This window comes from Perognathus longimembris, chromosome 18, assembly GCF_023159225.1.
Source record: "Perognathus longimembris pacificus isolate PPM17 chromosome 18, ASM2315922v1, whole genome shotgun sequence".
NCBI classification, from domain to species: domain Eukaryota; kingdom Metazoa; phylum Chordata; class Mammalia; order Rodentia; family Heteromyidae; genus Perognathus; species Perognathus longimembris.
Window position 1 is genome coordinate 2,178,014 of NC_063178.1, and position 19,634 is coordinate 2,197,647.

At 57.1% G+C, this 19,634-nt stretch overlaps 2 protein-coding genes across 4 annotated transcripts in view; one reads left to right on the top strand and one right to left on the bottom strand.

The window, feature by feature from the left end:
- The first annotated feature begins 4,340 nt into the window (after positions 1-4,340).
- Lgals8 (galectin 8) lies at positions 4,341-17,050 on the top strand. 2 transcript variants are annotated; one of them, XM_048367519.1, is made up of 11 exons: positions 4,341-4,383; positions 7,078-7,230; positions 11,417-11,505; positions 12,525-12,735; positions 13,355-13,474; positions 13,891-13,947; positions 14,582-14,608; positions 14,723-14,845; positions 15,100-15,188; positions 15,417-15,582; positions 15,972-17,050. In XM_048367519.1, the coding sequence occupies exons 2-11, from the start codon at positions 7,189-7,191 to the stop codon at positions 16,119-16,121; spliced, it is 1,074 nt and encodes a 357-aa protein (XP_048223476.1). In that variant the 5' UTR covers positions 4,341-4,383; positions 7,078-7,188; the 3' UTR covers positions 16,122-17,050. The 2 variants fall into 2 exon arrangements, with proteins under 2 accessions (XP_048223476.1, XP_048223477.1); XM_048367520.1 differs by lacking the exons at positions 4,341-4,383; positions 14,723-14,845 and having other exon boundaries at positions 15,972-17,049.
- Positions 17,051-18,040: 990 nt separating this feature from the next.
- The window catches only part of Heatr1 (HEAT repeat containing 1), a 30,536-nt gene continuing 28,942 nt past the window's right edge, over positions 18,041-19,634 (bottom strand). For both annotated transcript variants that reach the window (XM_048367518.1, XM_048367517.1), the window contains 2 exons: positions 18,775-18,883; positions 18,041-18,263 (listed from right to left, as the gene is read on the bottom strand). In XM_048367518.1, the coding sequence (XP_048223475.1) occupies positions 18,175-18,263; positions 18,775-18,883 (198 nt within the window). In that variant the 3' untranslated portion in view covers positions 18,041-18,174. The remainder of the gene's footprint in view (positions 18,264-18,774; positions 18,884-19,634) is intronic.

The following is a 19,634-nucleotide window of genomic DNA, read 5'->3' on the forward strand; positions in this document are numbered from 1 at the left end:
TGCCTCAGCCCGCGGGGCGTGGAGGGGCGGCTCCTGCGGGGTGGCGGGGGCTTGCTTTTGCACATCTGTTTGAAGACCTGGGATTGGGAAAGAGTCTTTCCTAGGCTTGACCTGGGGGCCAAAGCCCAGCACTGGGACGGGGCCAGGCTGTGATAACAATAAAGCCAAGCTCTCCTTCCGCGCCGCCGAGGATCCCCGTGAGGCCCCAGCCCCCGGCGACTCGGCCGCCCGCCCGCCCCGTCCTCCTTGCTCGTTCTAAAGTCTGCTCATTCACCAGATCCCGGGTATGTGGCGATGTTCCACGCAGAATGCAGATGCCATCTTTTTGCTGGATGGTACTAGGTAGGGTTTGAACCTGAGGCCTCTTGTTTGCCAGTGAGGGGCTCTGCTGCTGAAGCCGTACCTTTAGCCCTGTCTTTTGGTGCTAGTCCTGGGGTTTGAACTCAGGGCCTGGGTGCTGTCCCTGAGCTTTTTTTGCCACTTGAGCCACAGTGCCCTTTCTCTCTCTCTCTGTGTGCATGCTTGGAAATAAGAGTCTCATGGACTTTTCTGGTCTTCCTGGTTTGGCTTTCAACTGTGATCCTCAGATCTCAGCCTCCTAAATGGTTAACATGAGCCACTGGTGCCCAGCGAGAACCCTTGTCTTTAAATTCAGGAGTAAGAGGAAACTCTGCCACCATTTAGCACCGCTCCTCTCTCCAGCTGGTGTCATGGTGTGTGTGTGTGGGGGGGGGTGTTTTGGGGTTTGAATTCAAGGCCTCATGCATAGGCAGACACTCTTCTGCTGAACCACACTTCCCGCCTTTTTTTTTGGGGGGGGGCTTTCTGGTTATTTTTGATAGGATGTTATCTTTTTCCATGGGCCTGTGCCCAGACCTTGGTCCTCCTATTTTCAGCTTCTCCATCCAACGTCTTCTGTTGAGATGGAGTCTCAACAAACTCACAGTTCACTCACACTCTGCCTTTGGTGAAATGTAGGTTGACTTTGATCTGTGTTACATTATAAAAGACCAAGCAATAATTCTCCACTGAAACGTAATTATAAATACAAGTATAAGTAATAACATCAAACAGTTGTTTAATATTATTAACTTATAACTACCGTCACTTGAACACACATACTTTGCCAAGGCAAGAGTAGAGGGGCTGGGAATATGGCCTAGTGGCAAGAGCGCTTGCCTCCTACACATGAAGCTCTCGGTTCGATTCCCCAGCACCACATATATGGAAAACGGCCAGAAGGGGCGTTGTGGCTCAAGTGGCAGAGTGCTAGCCTTGAGCGGGAAGAAGCCAGGGACGGTGCTCAGGCCCGGAGTCCAAGGCCCAGGACTGGCCAAAAAAAAGAGTGGAAAGGAAATTACTTTATGAATAATAGCTTGAATAACTGTTGAAAGTTAAGTCCTTTATTAGTGCTTGAGTTGTTACTGCATCCAAGGGGTCCACATTCAAGTAGACCACACAGTAAACTTTAGCAGCTTGAGGTGAGCTGGCTTTGCTGTTAGAGTGATGAAATAAATCTCTTTGGCTAAGGTCCAGGAAATACTTTCTTTAAACAAACTCCCATCTGTAATTCTCCGTGACCAGCTTCTATAGGATATGCATATTATTTAATTGTAATAGCCAAGATACACAAAGATATGAAAGGGGGACTGGGAATATGGCCTAGTGGCAAGAGTGCTTGCCTCCTACACATGAGGCTCTCGGTTCGATTCCCCAGCACCACATATATGGAAAACGGCCAAAAGGGGCGCTGTGGCTCAGGTGGCAGAGTGCTAGCCTCGAGCGGGAAGAAGCCAGGGACAGTGCTCAGGCCCTGAGTCCAAGGCCCAGGACTGGCCAAAAAAAAAAAAAAAAAAAAAGATATGAAGGGCAGATAAAGCTACATTGAGCTTTATACACCACACACACACACACACACACACGACACACACACACACACACTCAGCGACCCAGATGGGAGGTGAGAGACAAAAGCTATGTGTTTTTTAAAATATAGTTTTCAGTAGTTAGCACTCCCATTGTGCTAGAATTTCAGGTAACTAGAAAGATCCAGGTGCTGGTGGCTCGTACCTGTAATCTTAACTACTTGGGAGGCTGAGATCTGAGGATCAAGGTTCTAAGCTAGCAGACAAGTCTGTGAGACTTATCTCTAATTAACCAGCAAAAAAACTGGAAGTGGAGCTGTGGCTCAAAATAGAACACCAGTTTTGAGGGAAAAGCTAAGGGACTCCAGGTGAGGAGTTCAAGCCCCAGTACTGGCACGTGCACACACACACACACACACACACACACACACACCCTTTCCCTAGTCCAAGTTAGATGTGCCCTTGGTAGCTAGCAGCCAAATTCTATTCAGGTTCGTGGTAGTTTTATTTTCAACTTCCATTTATGAAAAAAAGTCCCTTTACACAGCACTCAACAGGAAACATCTAACAGATCTTGTTTTACCTGTTTCTGGCAAAGTCAACTTTGCTCTGGAGCAAGAAACTGGAGATGAGGTTGTGCTCCAAGTTAACACTTAGATATTTGATTAGGAAGATTTCGTGTGTGTGTGTGTGTGTGTGTGTGTGTGTGTGTGTGTATCCACTGGGGGATTTCCAGAGAGCAGGCACCGTGCCAGCCCGTCCTCTAGCAGGCTGCAGCGCGGGCCCTCCTGGGGCTCCCCAAGCCACTGTGGCAGGGCCTCTGGGGCCTAGAAGCGCTGCGGCCAGCGGCACTGGCCTACTCGGCCTGTTTGTACTCCATCATGGCTAGGAACGAGGCGGGTTTGGAAATGTGTATGTGCACGTGTGTGAGTGAATGCTCCACCACGCAGTGATGTTTCGATGTCTGCGACCCCGCTGAGGGAGCCCTCAGAGGCGAACCTCCAAGTGGCTGCGGGACGCGTCTGTGGTCAGAGGTGCCTCGTGGGGCCGGGTCAAAGTGCAGGCTCTGTGCTGAGCCGGTGGTGACTCGGGAAGTGGGGGTGGACTGAGAAGGCTGCTGGCTGTCAGGATGGACTCCCGAGAGTCACTGGGAAGCTTCTGAAGGACAGCACGGTGACGGAGACAGGCTGCTGCAGAACATCTGGAGGGCCGGGCCTGCCTGTGCCCCGCTGCAGAACATCTGGAGGGCCGGGCCTGCCTGTGCCCCGCTGCAGAACATCTGGAGGGCCGGGCCTGCCTGTGCCCCGCTGCAGAACATCTGGAGGGCCGGGCCTGCCTGTACTCGGCACAGTCCCCCGGGGCCCCCAGAGTTGCTGGGGGACCAGAGGCCTCCCCGTGTGGCTAGAGTCCGAAGTGTGGCAGTCCCATTGCTCCCCCGCCCCCCACTGGGGCTGCTCTCTTTCCTCAACCTTTGAGGAGACACACAAAATGCTATGTTGGGGCGGGACTGACCTTTGGCTGCCACAGGTCCTCAGCGGTGACCCTGTGTTGTAAACAGAGGACGAGAGGGCACCAAGAGCTTTGCCCGTCACTAAGGTTCCTTTCTTTTGTGACAAACCACAGTTCTAGAAGGTGATCTGTCATACCTGAAGAAACCAGACTTGGGACCCGAGTCTGCGGAAGCTAAACACAGCAGGGCTGGAGGGGGAAGGAGGTGAGTGCTCCCCGAAAGGGGAGCCGCCGCGAGGGTTTAGGTCTTGGTGAATTTCTGGGGACTCTGCCTGAGTTAAGGCCTAGGTCGTCTGGTTTGCTCACGGGAGCAAGCAGGCGCTGCGGGTGTGTGCCCGGAGCTCCCACGCCTGCAACGATGGGTGTGTGTGTGGGGGGGATTCTTGTCTTAATGGGGTCGCGATGGTAGGCCCCGTGACCCGGCCTCACAGCACCGGGTAACCCCGTTCCGGGCATACCTGCTCTGCATCCCCAGGTCATCGGGGCGGGGGCGGGCGTCCGCTCCGGCCGGGCCGGGCCGGGCAGGGCGCCGGGTGGGTCACGCCTGTCATCCGAGCGACTCGCGTGGCCGGGATGTGAGGGCCGCGGCTCGCAGACGGCCACGCGTCCTCACGCCGTCGATAACCCCGCGTCCGAGACGGCGCGGGGTGTCAATCCAACTCAGGGAACGGGCCGGGCCGGGCCGGGGGGCGGCGGCGGGCCATCCCTCCGCCCCGGGCCCCCGGTGCTCACCGGGATCGGCACCTGTAGCGCCATTTATACGAGGGGGTCGGGGGGGGGGGGGGGGGCGACGCTGAACGCCGGGCTCCGCCACCGCGCACGCGCGCCGGGAGTGGGCGTGGCCTGGCCCCCGGCGGAGCGCGCGCACGGCGGCCGCGGCAGAGCGGCGGCGGCTCGGCCCGGGCGAGTGCGTGCGTGGCGCCGGGAGTGGGCGTGGCCTGACCCCCGCCCCGCCCCCGGCGGAGCGCGCGCACGGCGGCCGCGGCAGAGCGGCGGCGGCTCGGCCCGGGTGAGTGAGTGCGTGACGCCGGGGCAGGGCGGAGGTCAGGTGGCCGCGGGCCGCCCGGGCCGGGGACAGCGGGGGCACCGGGCCGTCTGGGAGCCCGAGACGGGCGGGGCCGCGGCCGCGGGTCCTCGAGGCGCCGCGCCCCGTGGGGAAGGGCGTCCGGAACCGGCCGCGGGCCGCGCGTGTGGCCGCCGCGGCTGTGCCCGTGTCTCCCCTCCCTCCCCCCCCCACCCCGGCGGGGCGGACGCCGCTGTGGCGGCCCCGGCTCTCCGTGGAGCGCCGCGGAGCGCCCGCTGCCGAACGCGGGAGAACGGCCCCCGAGCCCTCGTGACGGGACCCCGCGCGGCGGCCGCGCGAGTCGGCTTCGCTCGCGGGCTTCCGGCCCAGCCCGGGTCACCTAGGCAACCGAGGGGCGGGGCTCCAGTCCAGCCCCGCCCCGGGCACACTCCCCCACACCGCGACGCGAAGGCCTGCGCCAGTGACGTCACGCGCCCGAGTCCCGCCCCCAGGGGGACCTTTAAAGGGGCCGTCCTCGGTGGAGGACCGCGGTTCTGGAGGAGGAGAGTCCCCCCCTCGCCCTGCTTCTGCCCTCGTGCCCGTGCCCTAGGTTCACGGAGCGGATGTGAGAGGTTCTCAGGCGTTGACTCACACGTGTGTGAGTTGGTGACACAGGCCGGGTGCATCCCTTCCCCCCTCCGTTAGGATATAAAGCGGTAGCTTTGCCGTACAGCGTGACGGAATTTGCGGGAAGTAAAACTGGGAAGTTCCGGTTCCGTTTCTCTCTTCGTTCTGCCTAGAAGTTACCAAATGTTCCCTAGAGCTATGAACCGTGGTGGCTCATGAGAACGTTTATCTCCAAACACATGGCTGGGGCTGGGGCTCCGTGGTAGAGTGCTTGCCTAGCATGCACGCAGCCCACACGTGAAGCTCAGCCCAGGCCCTGAGTTCAAGCCCCTAGACTGGCAAAAAATAAAATAAAAAAGCTGCCAGGCACTGGTGTCTGCTGCCTGTAACTCTAGATTCCCTGAGATGGAGAATTGGAGTTCAAGGCCAGCTGGGGCAGGAAAGTCCATGAGATTTCTTTTTTCTTTTTTAAATTTAATTTATTTATTAATTGAACACAAATTTTTTGACAAGGTGTTGTGCAAAAAGGGTACAGTTACATAGTAGGGCAGTGTGTACATTTCTTGTGATATCTTACGCCCTGTTTTTCTATCCCTTCTCTAGGTCAGGTAGACATATATACAATATACAATGTATCAAGAACATATACAGTAGCCATGTGGCCACGCCCAAGAAAGTTCGCCTAGGGCTTTAAATGTAATGTCGATATTAGACCATATATCAACAGTAGTCTTATATGAATCTTATATGAACGTACATACATAGCTTTTGAGCTATTGTGTTCCCGAGAGGTCAATTTTTGACCTTTATATGTTGAGTAGTTGTTTGGTTTTAGTTACCTACTGTTGGGTCGCTGCCCCAATCCTGTGGGGAATACTATTTGACAAGCAGTTTTTGGTTTCACAGACTTGGTCTCTACTGTCTCTCCGTCTCCCTTTGTTAACAGTCATAGATCAGGGAGATCATGCCCCTTTGTTTTCTGTGTTCTAGGCTTGTCTCGCTCAACATTATTTGTTCGTGTTCTGACCATTTCCCTGTGAATAACAATATTTCACCATTCCTAATCACTATGTAGTATTCCATTGTGTATAAGTACCATATTTTTGGATCCATTATGAGATTTCTATCTCTAATTATCAACCCAAAAGCCCCAAGTGGAGCTGTGGCTCAAGTTGTAGAACACCTGCCTAGAGTGAAAAGGTCAAGAACAGCTGCCAGGTCTTGAGTTCAAACCCCATGATCACACACACACACACACACACACCCTTTAGCAACACATAAAACTGTATTTTAAAAGTATTCAAAGGATTGGGTTCTCTTCTCTGATTTACTTAAGTTTGAAGAGTAAGAATAATTTCTTTTATAAACAGTACATAGTGATTACTGTTAAATGTTTCAACTCACTAAGCCTTCAGAACAAGCTTGTTTATGAGTACTCTTGTTATTCTTGTTTTAACAAACAGGAAAAGCCAAATCAAAACACAGGTTGTTGGTGGGTTTTTTGTTATTTTTGTTTTGTTTTGTTTGTCCTGGGGCTTGAACTCAGGGCTTGAGCACTGTCCCTGATCTTCTTTTGCTCAAGGCTAGCACTCTGCCACTTGAGCCACAGCACCACTTCCAGCCTTTTCTGTTTATATAGTACTGAGGAATCAAACCCACGGCTTCATGCATGCTAGGCAAGCACTCTACCACTAAGCCACATTCCCAGCCCCCGTAACTTATAATTTAATACAAAAATACACTGAGTTCAAGCCCCAGGACCGGCAAAAAAGGAAAAAACAAAAACACTGTGTAGCCAGACACTAGTAGATCATGCCTATAATCCTAGCTATTCAGGAAGCTGAGGTTTGAATATCATGGTTTGAAGCCAGCCAGGGCAGGAAAGTCTGTGAAACTTTTATCTCTAGTTAATCACAGAAAAAGCCAGAAGTGGAGCTGTGGCTCAAGTGGTAGAGCACCAGCCGTGGACAGAGGAAAAAACAAAGCAAGAGTATGAGACTGTGAGTTTTAGCTACACACATAAATATGGAGCAAACTAAGGCATGCTTGTTTTTCTTTCCCCCACTTTGATAGGACAAGTACCTCAGTGTCACTCTGGGTCCCCTTTAAGTGAGACGAGGTGAACATTTTATATACAGAAGAGAGACTCCAGTCGACAAAACCAACAGTAGTTGGAAAGGAACGATGCTGTCTTTAAAGAACTTACAAAACACCGTCTACAACCCGGTGAGCAAGTTTTGCGAATTCCTCTTTTCCAGCTGGCGGGACTACGAGAATCCAGTGGGGTGGAAATGGCGCCTGGGGAGCAGGGCAAGAACAGAACGGGTTTAGTGAGGCAAGGACCCTGCCGTGGGACGGGGCAGGGACCGTGGTGGCGGAGCCAGAGGTGCAGCCCCTGTCCTCCAGCAGAGGAACAGGCCTCCGTGACACCCGGGCGGTGGGAACAGCGGCACAAAAGAACACGGGAGGACAAGAAGGGCCAAAGTCCTCTGTGTGGGATCAGACCAGAAAGTACAGTGCTAAAGGACTATGGCTTTCTTACTGAGCAAAGGCTTTCTTTCCTCCTCTTCTCTTTCCTTTCTTTGTAGTTAAACATTTACAGTATCCAGTGCTATATTACCCCAAAGTTAGGCTCCCGTTTGTAGTTCTTTGGTCCTCCCAGTATTCAAATGATTTAAAAAAAAAATTCATTGCAAAGAAATCGGGTAAACTCCACTGTGTGAAGTTAATCAGTCAGGGTATCTCACAAGCTAGATACAATAACCGTTTGAGGGCTGGGGATATGGCCTAGTGGCTAGAGTGCTTGCCTCGTATACATGAGGCCCTAGGTTCGATTCCCCAGCACCACATATACAGAAAATGGCCAGAAGTGGCGCTGTGGCTCAAGTGGCAGAGTGCTAGCCTTGAGCAAGAAGAAGCCAGGGACAATGCTCAGGCCCTGAGTCCAAGCCCCAGGACAGGCCAAAAAAAAAAAATAAAAAAAAAAAAAAAAAAAAATAACCGTTTGAGGGGTTGGAGGTGTGGCTTAGCTGGTTGAGCGCTAGCTAGTGAGGGAAAGCATCAATACCGAGTTTGAGTCCCAGTCTCATACCTAAAAGAGACAAAAAAAAAAAAAAGTTTTATTGCATCATGGTTATTGAAACAAGGAGGAAGTGAGACATAAGACAGTCACTTTAATGTTTATTTCATTAACGTTTTTAAATATTTACTGCACCTAACTTGTCCCTGTTACTCCTCTTAGAAAGGGAAAGTAAATATTGTATCTCATTTGTGTTTTTTTTTTTTTTTTTTGGCCAGTCCTGGGCTTGGACTCAGGGCCTGAGCACTGTCCCTGGCTTCTTTTTGCTCAAGGCTAGCACTCTGCCACTTGAGCCACAGCACCACTTCTGGCCATTTTCTGTATATGTGGTGCTGGGGAATTGAACCCAGGGCCTCATGTATACGAGACAAGCACTCTTGCCACTAGGCCATATCCCCAGCCCTTGTGTTTTGTTTTTCTTATTTAGTATTTTTTTTTTTTTGGCCAGTCCTGGGCCTTGGACTCAGGGCCTGAGCACTGTCCCTGGCTTCTTTCGCTCAAGGCTAGCACTCTGCCACTTGAGCCACAGCGCCACCTCTGGCCATTTTCTATATATGTGGTGCTGGGGAATCGAACCCAGGGCTTCGTGTATATGAGTCAAGCACTCTTGCCACTAGGCCATATTCCCAGCCCTTAGTATGTTTTTTTTGACTAGTTCCGTTGATAGGGTTCTAAGACTTGAAAATGTCAGGCTTACTTTTCTTGCTATTCAAATTGGTAGAATTTAATCACTGGTGGCTCATGGTTGTAATCCTAACTACTCAGAAGGATTGCAGTTCTAAGTCAGCCTGGGAAAGAAAGTCCACGAGACTGATTTCCATCAAAAAGCTGGAAGTGGAGCTGTGGCACTGTGGCTCACGTGGTAGAGTGCGAGCTGTGAGTAAAAAGGCTGAGAGACAGTGCCCAGGCCCAGAGTTCAAGCCCCAATACTGGAAAAAAATGAGCATATAATTTGGAAGATAATATCTTCATACCAGAAATGCTGTCAACATTCTGCGTATTTTGTGATCTGTGTATTTTGGTTTTTTATAGTTCCTTTTTGTTGTAGTGGTTTGAGCTTGAACTCAGGGCCTGAACTCTTCACCTCAAGGCTAGCACTGTACAATTTCGAATCACAGGTCCACTTCCAGTTTTCTGGTGGTTACTTGGAGATGAGCCGCAGACACTTTCCTGCCTGGACTGGCTTTCTACCGCGATCCTCAGATCTCAGCCTCCTGCGTAGCCAGGATGACAGGCGCGAGCCCCCATTGCCTGGCTTACAGTTCCTTTCTGTTTCTTCAGTATTAGAGTTTGAACTCAGGGCTTTGTGCTTGCTAGACAGGGACTCTATTGCGGAGCCACGCCTGCAGCCCTTTGTAGGCCTGGTGGTTTACCGGGGCCCTGCTGCCTGTCTAGGCAAATGCTGGGTCCACGGCGCTCCTGTTTCTTTGCTTCCTACAGTAGCAGACACGAGAAGCGTCTACCACGATGGCCAGTTTCTTCTGTTGAGAGAGAGTCTTGTGGATTTTCTGTCCAGGCTGGCTTCAAACCGTGATCCTCCCAACCTCAGCCTTCCTAATAGTGGCAATCTCTGATGTGATTTAGAAATTAAATAAACCACTTGTTAACATAAATCCCAGGTGGAACTGAAAGGTGGTTCCTTCCAGAGCTCTGCTGTGGTGGCTCCGCCTCCCCCCCCCCCCTTTTTTCCTTTCCCCCTGTGCGGGGCTTCCTGAGGCTGCCCAAGTATCCTTGACCCGCCAGCAGGGAGCCGTGCTGATGGGATCTGCCCCAGGGGGAGGGTATTCTGGAGCAAAACCACAAGAGGCCGGATGATGTGGCTGCCTCTGGCCCGGCGTGCGGCTGGGCCTCTTGGCTGCACTGAGGACCGTGTCTCGGTGGCTGCTTCTTGTCGGGGCTGAGGGCTCTGGTGGACAGTGTTGTTCGTACCCTGTTCTCGTCGAGGCCTTGTGTTTTTGAGGGGGCTCCAGATAGGCAGGAGCGTCCTCTTTCTGACAGCCAAGCAGCATCCCATGTCACTTGGTCCTCGTCACCTCTCGCCTGGTGTCTGGCCTCTGTCCTGCGTGCGGCAGGCATCTCATAAGTCGTCATTGGTGGCGTCCCAGTGGCTCTCAGGAGGCTGAGATCTGAGGGTCTCAGTGTAAAGCCAGCCCAGGCAGGAAAAGTCTGTGAGCCTCTTAGCTCCAATGAAGAGCAAAAAGCTGTAAGTGGAGCTGTGGCTCAAGTGGTAGCCTTGGGTGCTGGCCTCGAGCAAAAGTGTTAGAGACAGCGCCCAGGCCTTGAGTTCAAGCCCCAGACCCGGAGCCGCAGCCACGAGGCCCAGTTGTAGCCAGCGGACTGGGTGGAAGCGGAGAAGGGCAAGGCCTGACCGGGAACCGGTGGTGGCTCCTGACCCCGAGGGCAAGCGAGACCTTACCAAGGCGGGACCACGGGGGGACCACGCGGGCCCTGGGCCAGACTGCGCCAGGCTGGTGCGGCCCCTCGGCCTCCGATGCCCACAGCCCGTGTGGCTGACCTGCAGACTGGCGGGAAAGCATTCCAGCAAGCTCTGTAATGGAATGTCAGAATTAGCAGATGAAAGGACAATTTGATGTCTTCCCCCCGAAAACCCCACTCAGCCAGATAAGTCCTATGGCTACTGTTTGCCTTTTTTATTTTCCCAAAGAACTCAGAGTGATTTGCACGCAGTGTTCTAGGCCGGTTGTTCCTTGTAACTTGAAAAACAATTGTTCTTTCCAATGCTTGGACTGGAGCCCAGAGCGCTGGAGATGCTGGGCGGTGCTGCTCCTGTGCGGGCTCTGGGCGGTGCTGCTCCTGTGCGGGCTCTGGGCGGTGCTGCTCCTGTGCGGGCTCTGGGCGGTGCTGTTCCTGTGCGGGCTCCTCCCGTCCCCTATTGCTGTGTGAGTAGCGAAGATGACTTTGAGCGTGCTGGATTCTGAGCACGTTTATGTGTGGCCTTTAAAGCATAAACATAATCTTGGCCAGGTACCAGTAGCTCATGCCTGTAATCCCAGCCACTCAGGAGGCTGTGGCCTGCAGCAGTCTGAAAGCAGGAGGGCTCCCAAGACTCTCATCTCCAACTAACCAACAAAAAGCCAGAACTGGAGGTGTGGTGCAAGAAGCAGAGCACCAGCCTGCATTGAAAAGGCTAAAGGGCAGCACGAGGCTCGGAGTTCATGCCCAGTGGCAGCGCATGGGCGTGTGCGCACACGTACACACGCGCACACACACGCACGCACACACGCGCATAGTCTTCATCAGTCTTTGAGTTCTGTTGTAATTGCTTTGGAATTTTATGTCAACCTACATTTGTCCAACTTTTTTTCTTCCTAGACAATCCCCTATGTTGGCACCATTTCTGAGCAGTTGAGACCTGGGTCTCTGGTTGTGGTCCGTGGGCATGTTCCTAGTGACGCCGACAGGTAAGGTCGTCGTGCGGGATGGAGAAACAGTCTTGCTGGTGGCAGCGTAGCCACGGCCACCATGGTAGAGAGGCCATCTTGCTGTGCGGAAGCTGGTGTAGTACACAGCAGCCCTGCCAGCGTCCGGGTGTGGGGAGATGGGGTGTGGCCCAGCCAGGGTCAGGGTCGGGGTGTGGGGAGATGGGGTGCGGCCCAGCCAGGGTCAGGGTCGGGGTGTGGGGAGACGGGGTGCAGCCCAGCCAGCGTCGGGGCTGGGGTGTGGGGAGACGGGGCCGAGCCAGTGAGGAACCGTTAGTGGAGTTGGTGGGAGTTTGATTCCTTGGCTGCAAGTGTGATTCTGATGTGTAGAGTTGAGTTTGCGGGTTCCAGAGCCTCGTGCAGCCGGGCACCGTGGCTCACGCCTGTCATCCCAGCCACTCAGGAGCCTGAGATCTGAGCGATGCTCTTGGAGGCCAGGCCAGGCCAGTCTGAGACTTTTCTCCAGTTAGCCGCAGGAGGCCAGAGGTCAGCTGCGGCTTCCGTGCTGGACCGCTAGCCTGGCGCAGCGGAGTGAGGGGCAGCGCCTGGCCCTGAGGCACAGCATGGAAACTTGCTGTCAGATGACGGAGGGCTTCAGCGCGGCCTCCCGTCGCCCGCCGCTCTCTTGCTGGGAGTCGGTGGCCTTCCCGCGTTGTCCCGGCTCTGGGCCGGGCTGCGGGAAGCTGGCTGAAGGGAGGGGACGACCTCAGAGGCTCCCCCCGCTCCTGCCTCGGGCCCCGCCGTCCCGAGGGGACACGTGCTCTGCCTCACCACCCTCCGGCTCCACGTCGAGTTGCGTGGCCGGGTGCGGGCTTGCACATGGGGTGCGTGAGGACCAGTGCTGGCTTCTTTCCAGTACTTTCCCTGGCTCTTCACATTCACTCATGAGCGCAGCCTCTCCTCCGGAAGGCCCACCGAGGCACCCCGCCCTCTAAGCCCAGCGGGTGCCGGGCCCCCCAGCCCCCCGCTCCCGGCCGAGTTCCCACGGCCCCCGTCCTCAGATTCCAGGTGGACCTGCAGATCGGCAGCAGCGTGAAGCCCCGGGCCGACGTGGCCTTCCACCTCAACCCTCGCTTCAAAAGAGCCGGCTGCATCGTGTGCAACACTCTGAGCCAGGAGAAGTGGGGGTGGGAGGAGATCACCTACGACACCCCCTTCCAGAGGGAGAAGTCCTTCGAGATCGTCATCATGGTGCTGAAGGACAAGTTTCAGGTGGGCTGTGCCGGGCCCGGGGCCGCAGGCCCACTCGCTCGTACCGCAGCCGAGCTCGGCCCGGGGCCTCTGTCCCGGTTGTCACAGGCCACAGGCTGTTTGTGACCCCCCTTCCTAGGGCATCTGGCTTGGGGGGCCGGGCTCATCATGGGGATGGGGGTGATGGCAAAGGGGAGGGTGGAGGGGAGGATAGGCTGGTGGCCCACAGTGCTTTGTTCAGGTCCCCACTAGAGGGCGCTGTGCGCTCCCGAGGGGGTCGCCGTGCTGCCGCCCCGGCCTCCTGAGGCGCCCGTGGCGGGGCTTCCCCCATCCCGGTGGGGTCGCGCGGTGCGGGGCTCCCCTGCCCCCCTCAGCGTCCTGTACGCCGGGCCTGGGCGAGGGGCTTGCGCTCGGCCTCCCGCCTCACCTGGTGGTTCGCTCCCGGCTAGCCTTCCTCACGGGAGCCACACCCCCACAGCATGAGCGTCTCACGGACTTCCCTGCCTGGGCTGGCTCCGAACCGCGCCCCTCAGAGCTCAGCCTCCTGAGTAGCGAGGGTGGCAGGTGTGAGCCCCCAGTGCCTGTCCCCACGGCAACAGGAGTTCGGATCCTAAGTTCCGCGTTCCCTGTGCCCCTGCAGGTGGCCGTGAATGGGAAGCACACCCTGCTCTACGCGCACAGGGTCAGCCCCGAGGGCATAGACACGCTGGGCATCTACGGCAAGGTGAACGTCCACTCGGTTGGCTTCAGCTTCAGCACGGTGAGCGCGCTTCCCTGCCGACCTGGCGTCCTGAGCGGCGAGGACAGCGATGGCCGCGCCCCGAGTTCCCGGCAGCGAGCACGGCGGCCGTGGCCTGTGGGATCTCAGAGGGCATCTGGCTCCAACAAAATGGAGCCCCTCCGGGCTGAGGGGTGCACTTCCTGTGCTCGGGGGTCATGGGGGTCATGGAGGGGCCCTTCAGGCTTCCTGGCCCCGACTAGCTTGCTCTCGTGAACAGCTGGCAACCTCGGCAGCGGTGCCGGCCGCCCAGGCTCGTGGTCACGGACCCTTCTCGGTGCATTTCACAGCTGTGGCTCTGCCTGTCCAGCGCCCCAACCACCTGGTGTGTTAACAATTGTGTCTTCAAAAGGTAGTCGGTGGGTGTTGCACACTAACCTGTATTTCCTTTTCTGCAGGATTTACAAAATACCCAAGCATCAATCCTGGGACTATCAGAGATAAACACAGAAAATGTAAGGATTAAATTTCTTAATAGAAAAAATAGTAACAGCTGCCATTTTAACTCATTTTCTGCATAGGATGTAGGATGTTTCTGCCTATGTTAGTCCTGTTATATTAAAGTAAATCCTTGCTAAAACTTAAAAAAAAATAGGCCTGGAAATGTGGCTTTAGCGGTAGAGAGCTTGCCTAGCGTGCATGAAGCCCCGGGTTCGGTTCCTCAGCACCACATACACAGGAAAAGCTGGAAGTGGCGCTGCGGTTCAAGTGGCAGAGTGCTCGCCTTGAGCCAAAGCAGCTCAGGGACAGTGCCCAGGCCCTGAGTTCAAGCCCAGGACTGGCAAAAAAAAAAAAAAAAGAGAAAAAAGTCTTAATGTTAAAAAATGTTCCTTGGTGTTGCTGGTGGGTGTTTTCTTTTAGTCGGAGGCCAAGCTGAAGCAGTGCCGGAAGCTCGTGCCGGGCTCGTGCCGGGCTGCTGACCCTGGGCGGCCTGGGCTTTCTGCTAGCCCAGCAGAGAGATTTGCAGTGTCACCCAGCCCCCGCCACGGTGGCGCGTGTCGCCCGGGCTGGGGGGAAGGACGACAGGCGTGAGCGCCTCCACCCGCCGTCCAGCTCTCGTAAGCGTGCTCTTCCTTTCTCTCCCAATAGGTGGAGAAGGCCGGCAGCTCACCCTTTGTAAGTATCGGCGTCCGCTGTTCCGCGCGGTCTTTCTGTCAGTCGTCTAGAAAGTGGGCAGCTCAGCCGTAGCGGCAGCCCCATCCCCCTCCCGTGTGGCCTGTTTCTCTGCAGCCTAGTAATAGAGGAGACATTTCCAAAATCGTCCCCACCACTGTCTACTCCAAGAGCAGAGACTCGACCGCGAGCCACACCAGGACTCGCACCCAAGTCCTTCCTACCAACTATTTGTCAAAGGTTTGAAGGGCCGGCCATGTTGTCCACTGAGTCAGGGACGAGCGGAGCGTGGCCCCCGCCCGCCCCTCGAGGAAGCAGAGCAGCCCCTGAGCCGCGGCGTCCCCCGCGTGTGTCCCGCTGGCGTGGGCCCGGGGGCGCCGAGCGGGGAGGCCCCTCGCCAGGGCTCCCCGCTGGCCAGGGCGCTCCCAGGGCAGCGGCCAGGCCTCGCGGGAGGCCCCGCCACGGGCGCCGCCCTGAGCCCGGCTTCTTTACAGAGCCTGCCCTTCAGAGCCAGGCTGCACTCCCCGCTGGGCCTCGGGCGGACCATCGTCGTCAAGGGAGAAGTGAACGCCAACGCCAGAGGGTGAGCGCCGCCAGCCGCAGGGCCGCCCGCACCCTGTGGCGGGCCTGGGCGGGGCAGCGGGGCAGCGCCCAGTGTGAACTGGCCTTGAAGGTGTACGGAGGGCGGGCTGCACTTGGACTCTGCCAGCGGTGTGGGGGCCTGCTGGCCACGCCCCTCGGCCACCCGAGCCCCCGGGGCTCAGCGCCCTCCCTCCTGCCTGCCTGACTGCGTCTCCCCTTCTCCTGGAAGCTTTCATGTGGATCTGGTGGCCGGAAAATCCAAGGACATCGCCCTGCACTTGAACCCGCGTCTGCACGCGAAGGCGCTGGTGAGGAATTCCTTCCTGCAGGGGGCCTGGGGCGAGGAGGAGCGGACCATCACCTGCTTCCCCTTCAGTCCCGGCATGTACTTTGAGGTAAGTGGTCAGGCGAGTGCGCGCAGCGCGGGGGCTGTGGGGACCCCCTGGGGAATGCAGGGGCCACACGTGCGCACTGGAGGCGCGCGGCAGGAAGCTGGTCTCGGGGTTGAATGGACCAGTGGCACGGGAAGCCACAGCCCGACAGCCCCGGACTGCGAGCTTGGGTGTGGAAGGGTCCCCCAGGCACACGTGCTGGTCTGGGGCGAGTGGCCTAGGCTCTGGGGAAACAGGCCCAGCGGGGGTGGCCGGGAGGGCCACGGGAGAACGTGCCATGTACCACGGGAACTGCGAAGCCGTCAGGATCCCCAGGACCACCCACTGCAGGGAGGGCAGCGCCCCGTGCCCCCAGCCCCCCGGGAAAGCACAGCCGGCGCCCCCTCTTCCAGATGATCATTTACTGCGACGCCAAGGAGTTCAAGGTGGCGGTGAACGGGGTGCACAGCGTGGAGTTCCGGCACCGGCTGCAGGACCTGGGCAGCGTGGACTTGCTCGAGGTGGACGGCGACGTGCAGCTGCTGGAGGTGCGCAGCTGGTAGCCACTGCTGCCCCCCGAAATACACGCGGCCTCGGTGACCCCGGCCTGTCCACACGCCCGAGTCCTCGCGTTTGTTGTTGAGCCCTGGGAGGGTCAGGCCCCCCTGGAGTCCCCTGCCGCCCCCACCCCGCCGCCAGCCGAGGCCCGCGGCCACGCGCCTGCTCTGCAGCCGTGCTCGCCAACGGGCGTGGGCCCGCGCGTGTGCCGGGGGCTGGGGCAGCAGCGGGGGGCTGGGCTTCCCCCCGGGCAGGTGCGGTGCACACTCTTCGCACCCCTCCAGGTGAAGCGGGGTGAAGTACTGAACAGTGAGGACCCCAACCCCTCCTGCACCACGCGGCCCCATCCCTCGCCAGATCCCGTGGCCGCAGCTCAAGCGTAACTAACGCCTCCCGTAAGCTTCGCGATGGCGAATGCCGCGACATCAGAGCATAGCAAAGAAGGCGAAACCAAACCCACCCCGAGGACACCCCAAAGCACGCGGGGGTAACGGCAGCCACCTCGAGGGCTGCGCGCCGGGCCGTGGCGAGCTCGGGCGGGCCAGGTGGATTCGGTCAGTAGGAACCGGGCCCCCGCAGGGCGAGGCGAGGCAGGGCAGCACCGAGGCAGCGCCGCTGAGCAGGTGGCTGAGGCCACGTCTTGTTCTCACGCAGGCGCCGTCAGGCCTGTGCTGACACGGCGCACAGCTGCGTTCCTGTCAGCTTTCTATTATGTAGAATCTTGACAGGTCACATCTCGTTCAAGATTTCAAAGGCTTGGACGCGGGGCAGAACGGTCTAAACCAGCAGTTGGATTAAATTACTGCATCAAATTCTGCCGGGGTTCAGGAGTGTTTTCTTAACAGACTTGGATATTGTTTGCACCCCATATATTAAATACCATAACCAATCCTCTCTTCAACATTACTGTGTTGAAAGTGCTGTCCTTTAACTCACTTCATGTTGATTTGTTATGCTCTCGTGCCAAACTCGATACGGTGGCGGTGGGGATGGAAGTTGGAGGGAGCAAGGAGGCTGCCGCGCAGAGGCCCTGGCGACCTCCCCTTCATGGAAACATCGAGGGTCTGACTGAGATGCTGGGAACCAAAGGCACTTACGTAGGACAACACAAAAGCCCGCTCACCGTTCCCTGCCAGTCTGGAAGAGTTCCTTGTCATCTGTTGTACAGGGAGCAAGCTTCATTCTTTGGTAGAATGAGCACGCAGTTAAGAGCTACACGCTGGGCTTGGCGGCCCATGTCTAATTCTAGGAAGAGGCTGAGATCTGAGGATCACAGTTCGAAGCCAGCCCCAGCAGGACTGAGACTCTTCCGCCCTGAGTTAGAGCCCAAGGATCAGCACGCATGCACACACGCACAGGTTCGAGAACTTACTAAGAAACCATACTGAGACATTCTCAGAGAGGGACAAGTGTTTCTAGGACGCTTTCTAAGCTGGAGTGGCCGTTTGCTGGCAGTTCCGCACCATATTTCTACTCACTGAGCTGAAAGGCTTCCAGACTCCACGCTCACACTAGTCTGCAGTGCCTGCTTCAAGTTCAGCCTTCACTTTGTAACAGCGCACTCAAGATGAGCCGCTTATTGAGGCCGCAGGGCCCCCCCTACACCCTCCGTGTGGTTCTGGGCCAGCCCCGATCACATGACTGGCCAGGGGTGGGGTTCACAGGCAGTGGCTTGACTCCTGGACCTCCCACCCCAGAAAAATAGAGGCTGGTCCTAGAGCTCCCCCCCCCCCCCCAGGTGACTTCAGTCACTAATCCCTGCAGTTGGATGCTGAAAGGCTGTTTTGTTGGGCAGAGGGCGACAGTGGCGGAATGAGCCCCCCGCAGGCCCAGCGCGACTGGGCGTGAGGATGTCACCCCTCCCTGGCCCTGGGTGTGGTCCGTAACGCGCGGCAGACTGGCTTATAAAAAGATAGCATGTCTTAATGACTCGTGACCAACTGTACAAAGGCAGCGCTCCAGAGGGAAGTTACAAGGGATGTGCGGTGAGTGCCGAAAGCAACCCGCATCACCCCCGGGGCCGCCACCCCGGGACCGGCTGGCGGGCGAGCGCCGGGCTCAGAAGTAGCTCTGCAGCGGCTCCCCCAGCGTGGCCTCCAGCTGCTGGACGGTCTTCTGGCACTGGCGTTCCACTTCTTCACACTCATCTGAGAGGGAGAACCAGGGTGAGCCGCGGGCCCCGCATTCGTCCTCCCTCCCGCCGTGGCCTGCTGACCCTGAGCACGGGGCAGATCGTCCCACAGCCCTTCGGAGGGGGAGGGCACTGTGAGCCCGGACAGCGTGCCTCTGCCACCCTCCCGCGTAGCGGGAGGGGCTGCGAGTGCACCCGAGTGCGTGCCGGCGTGGCACAGCGCTGCTGCTCCAACCAGCAACGCAATCACGGGCTCACGAGCACTGCGATCAAATGACTCAGTCCTTCCGGGCCTCCTGTGGACTGAACGCCCCACGCGAGGCCCGGCGCCAGCGAGCACGGGGCCTGCAGCCATCGCTGCCCGCATCCTCCGTGACTGCGGGGACCGCAACCCCAGCTGCGGGCGGGGCTGGAAGAGGGCCCTGCTCCTCACACGAGACCCGTGCGGCGGCCTCGCTGGGGGGGGGGGGGGGGGGGGCGTTGCGCACCCACGATTTTACACCGGTCCCTAACAGCTTGGGCATTACCTTCCATCAATTCCGCTAGGAAGGGAATGGACTCGGGCAGCAGCACGATGTAATTCTCCTTGAGCTTCTCAGCCAGCGCCACCACAGCAAGCAAGGCGGCAAACCTCACCTGTAGGAGTAGAAGGGGTGCTTTTACTTAGTACGCGCTCATGCTCCCCGTCTTAGGGCCTGAGCCAGTTGCAGACAAGCTCTCTCTGCTAGACGCCATTTCATGCGCTTATTAATCTACTTGTTACTCCATGACACAGAACACCAGCTTGACCACCTGTGACCATCTGGACAAAACACAAAACACTTTCTCAAACGACACTGCCACTCCCCCAGCTCCTTCAGTGAATATTTTTATCCTGGCACTTTCCTTAATTAAAATCAAAACAATAAAGTCCTGTGTTGCTGCCTACGCCTTTAATCCGTTATTCAGGAGGCTGAGATCTGAGGATCAGTTTGAAGCCAGCCCGGGGAAAAAAGCTGCCACGAGACGATCAGCTAACCACTCAAAAGCGAAGCGGAGCCGTGGCCACCATGGTGTGCGAGCCTTGAGCAAAGCTCGGGCCAGCGCGCCGGCCCTGACCGGCTCAAGCCCCCCCGACTCCCCCCAATAAATGCCCTGCGTGAACTTAAACGTGCCGCCCGCTCTGGCAGCACTGGATAAAGCGCACGGGGAGGGCACAGCGCGGTCCCCGCCGGGGCAGCCACCGTCAGCACCAAAGGAAGGCGCGTGCGTGCCACTGTCGCCACGTCCTGGCTTGGGAGGTGAGGGTTCCTCAATGTTGTGTAAGTGACAGAATTCTAAGATAAACTCAACGCACTGGCATATCAGACTGGGATTTCAGACTTGAGAGTCCATCAGCACAGCGCCA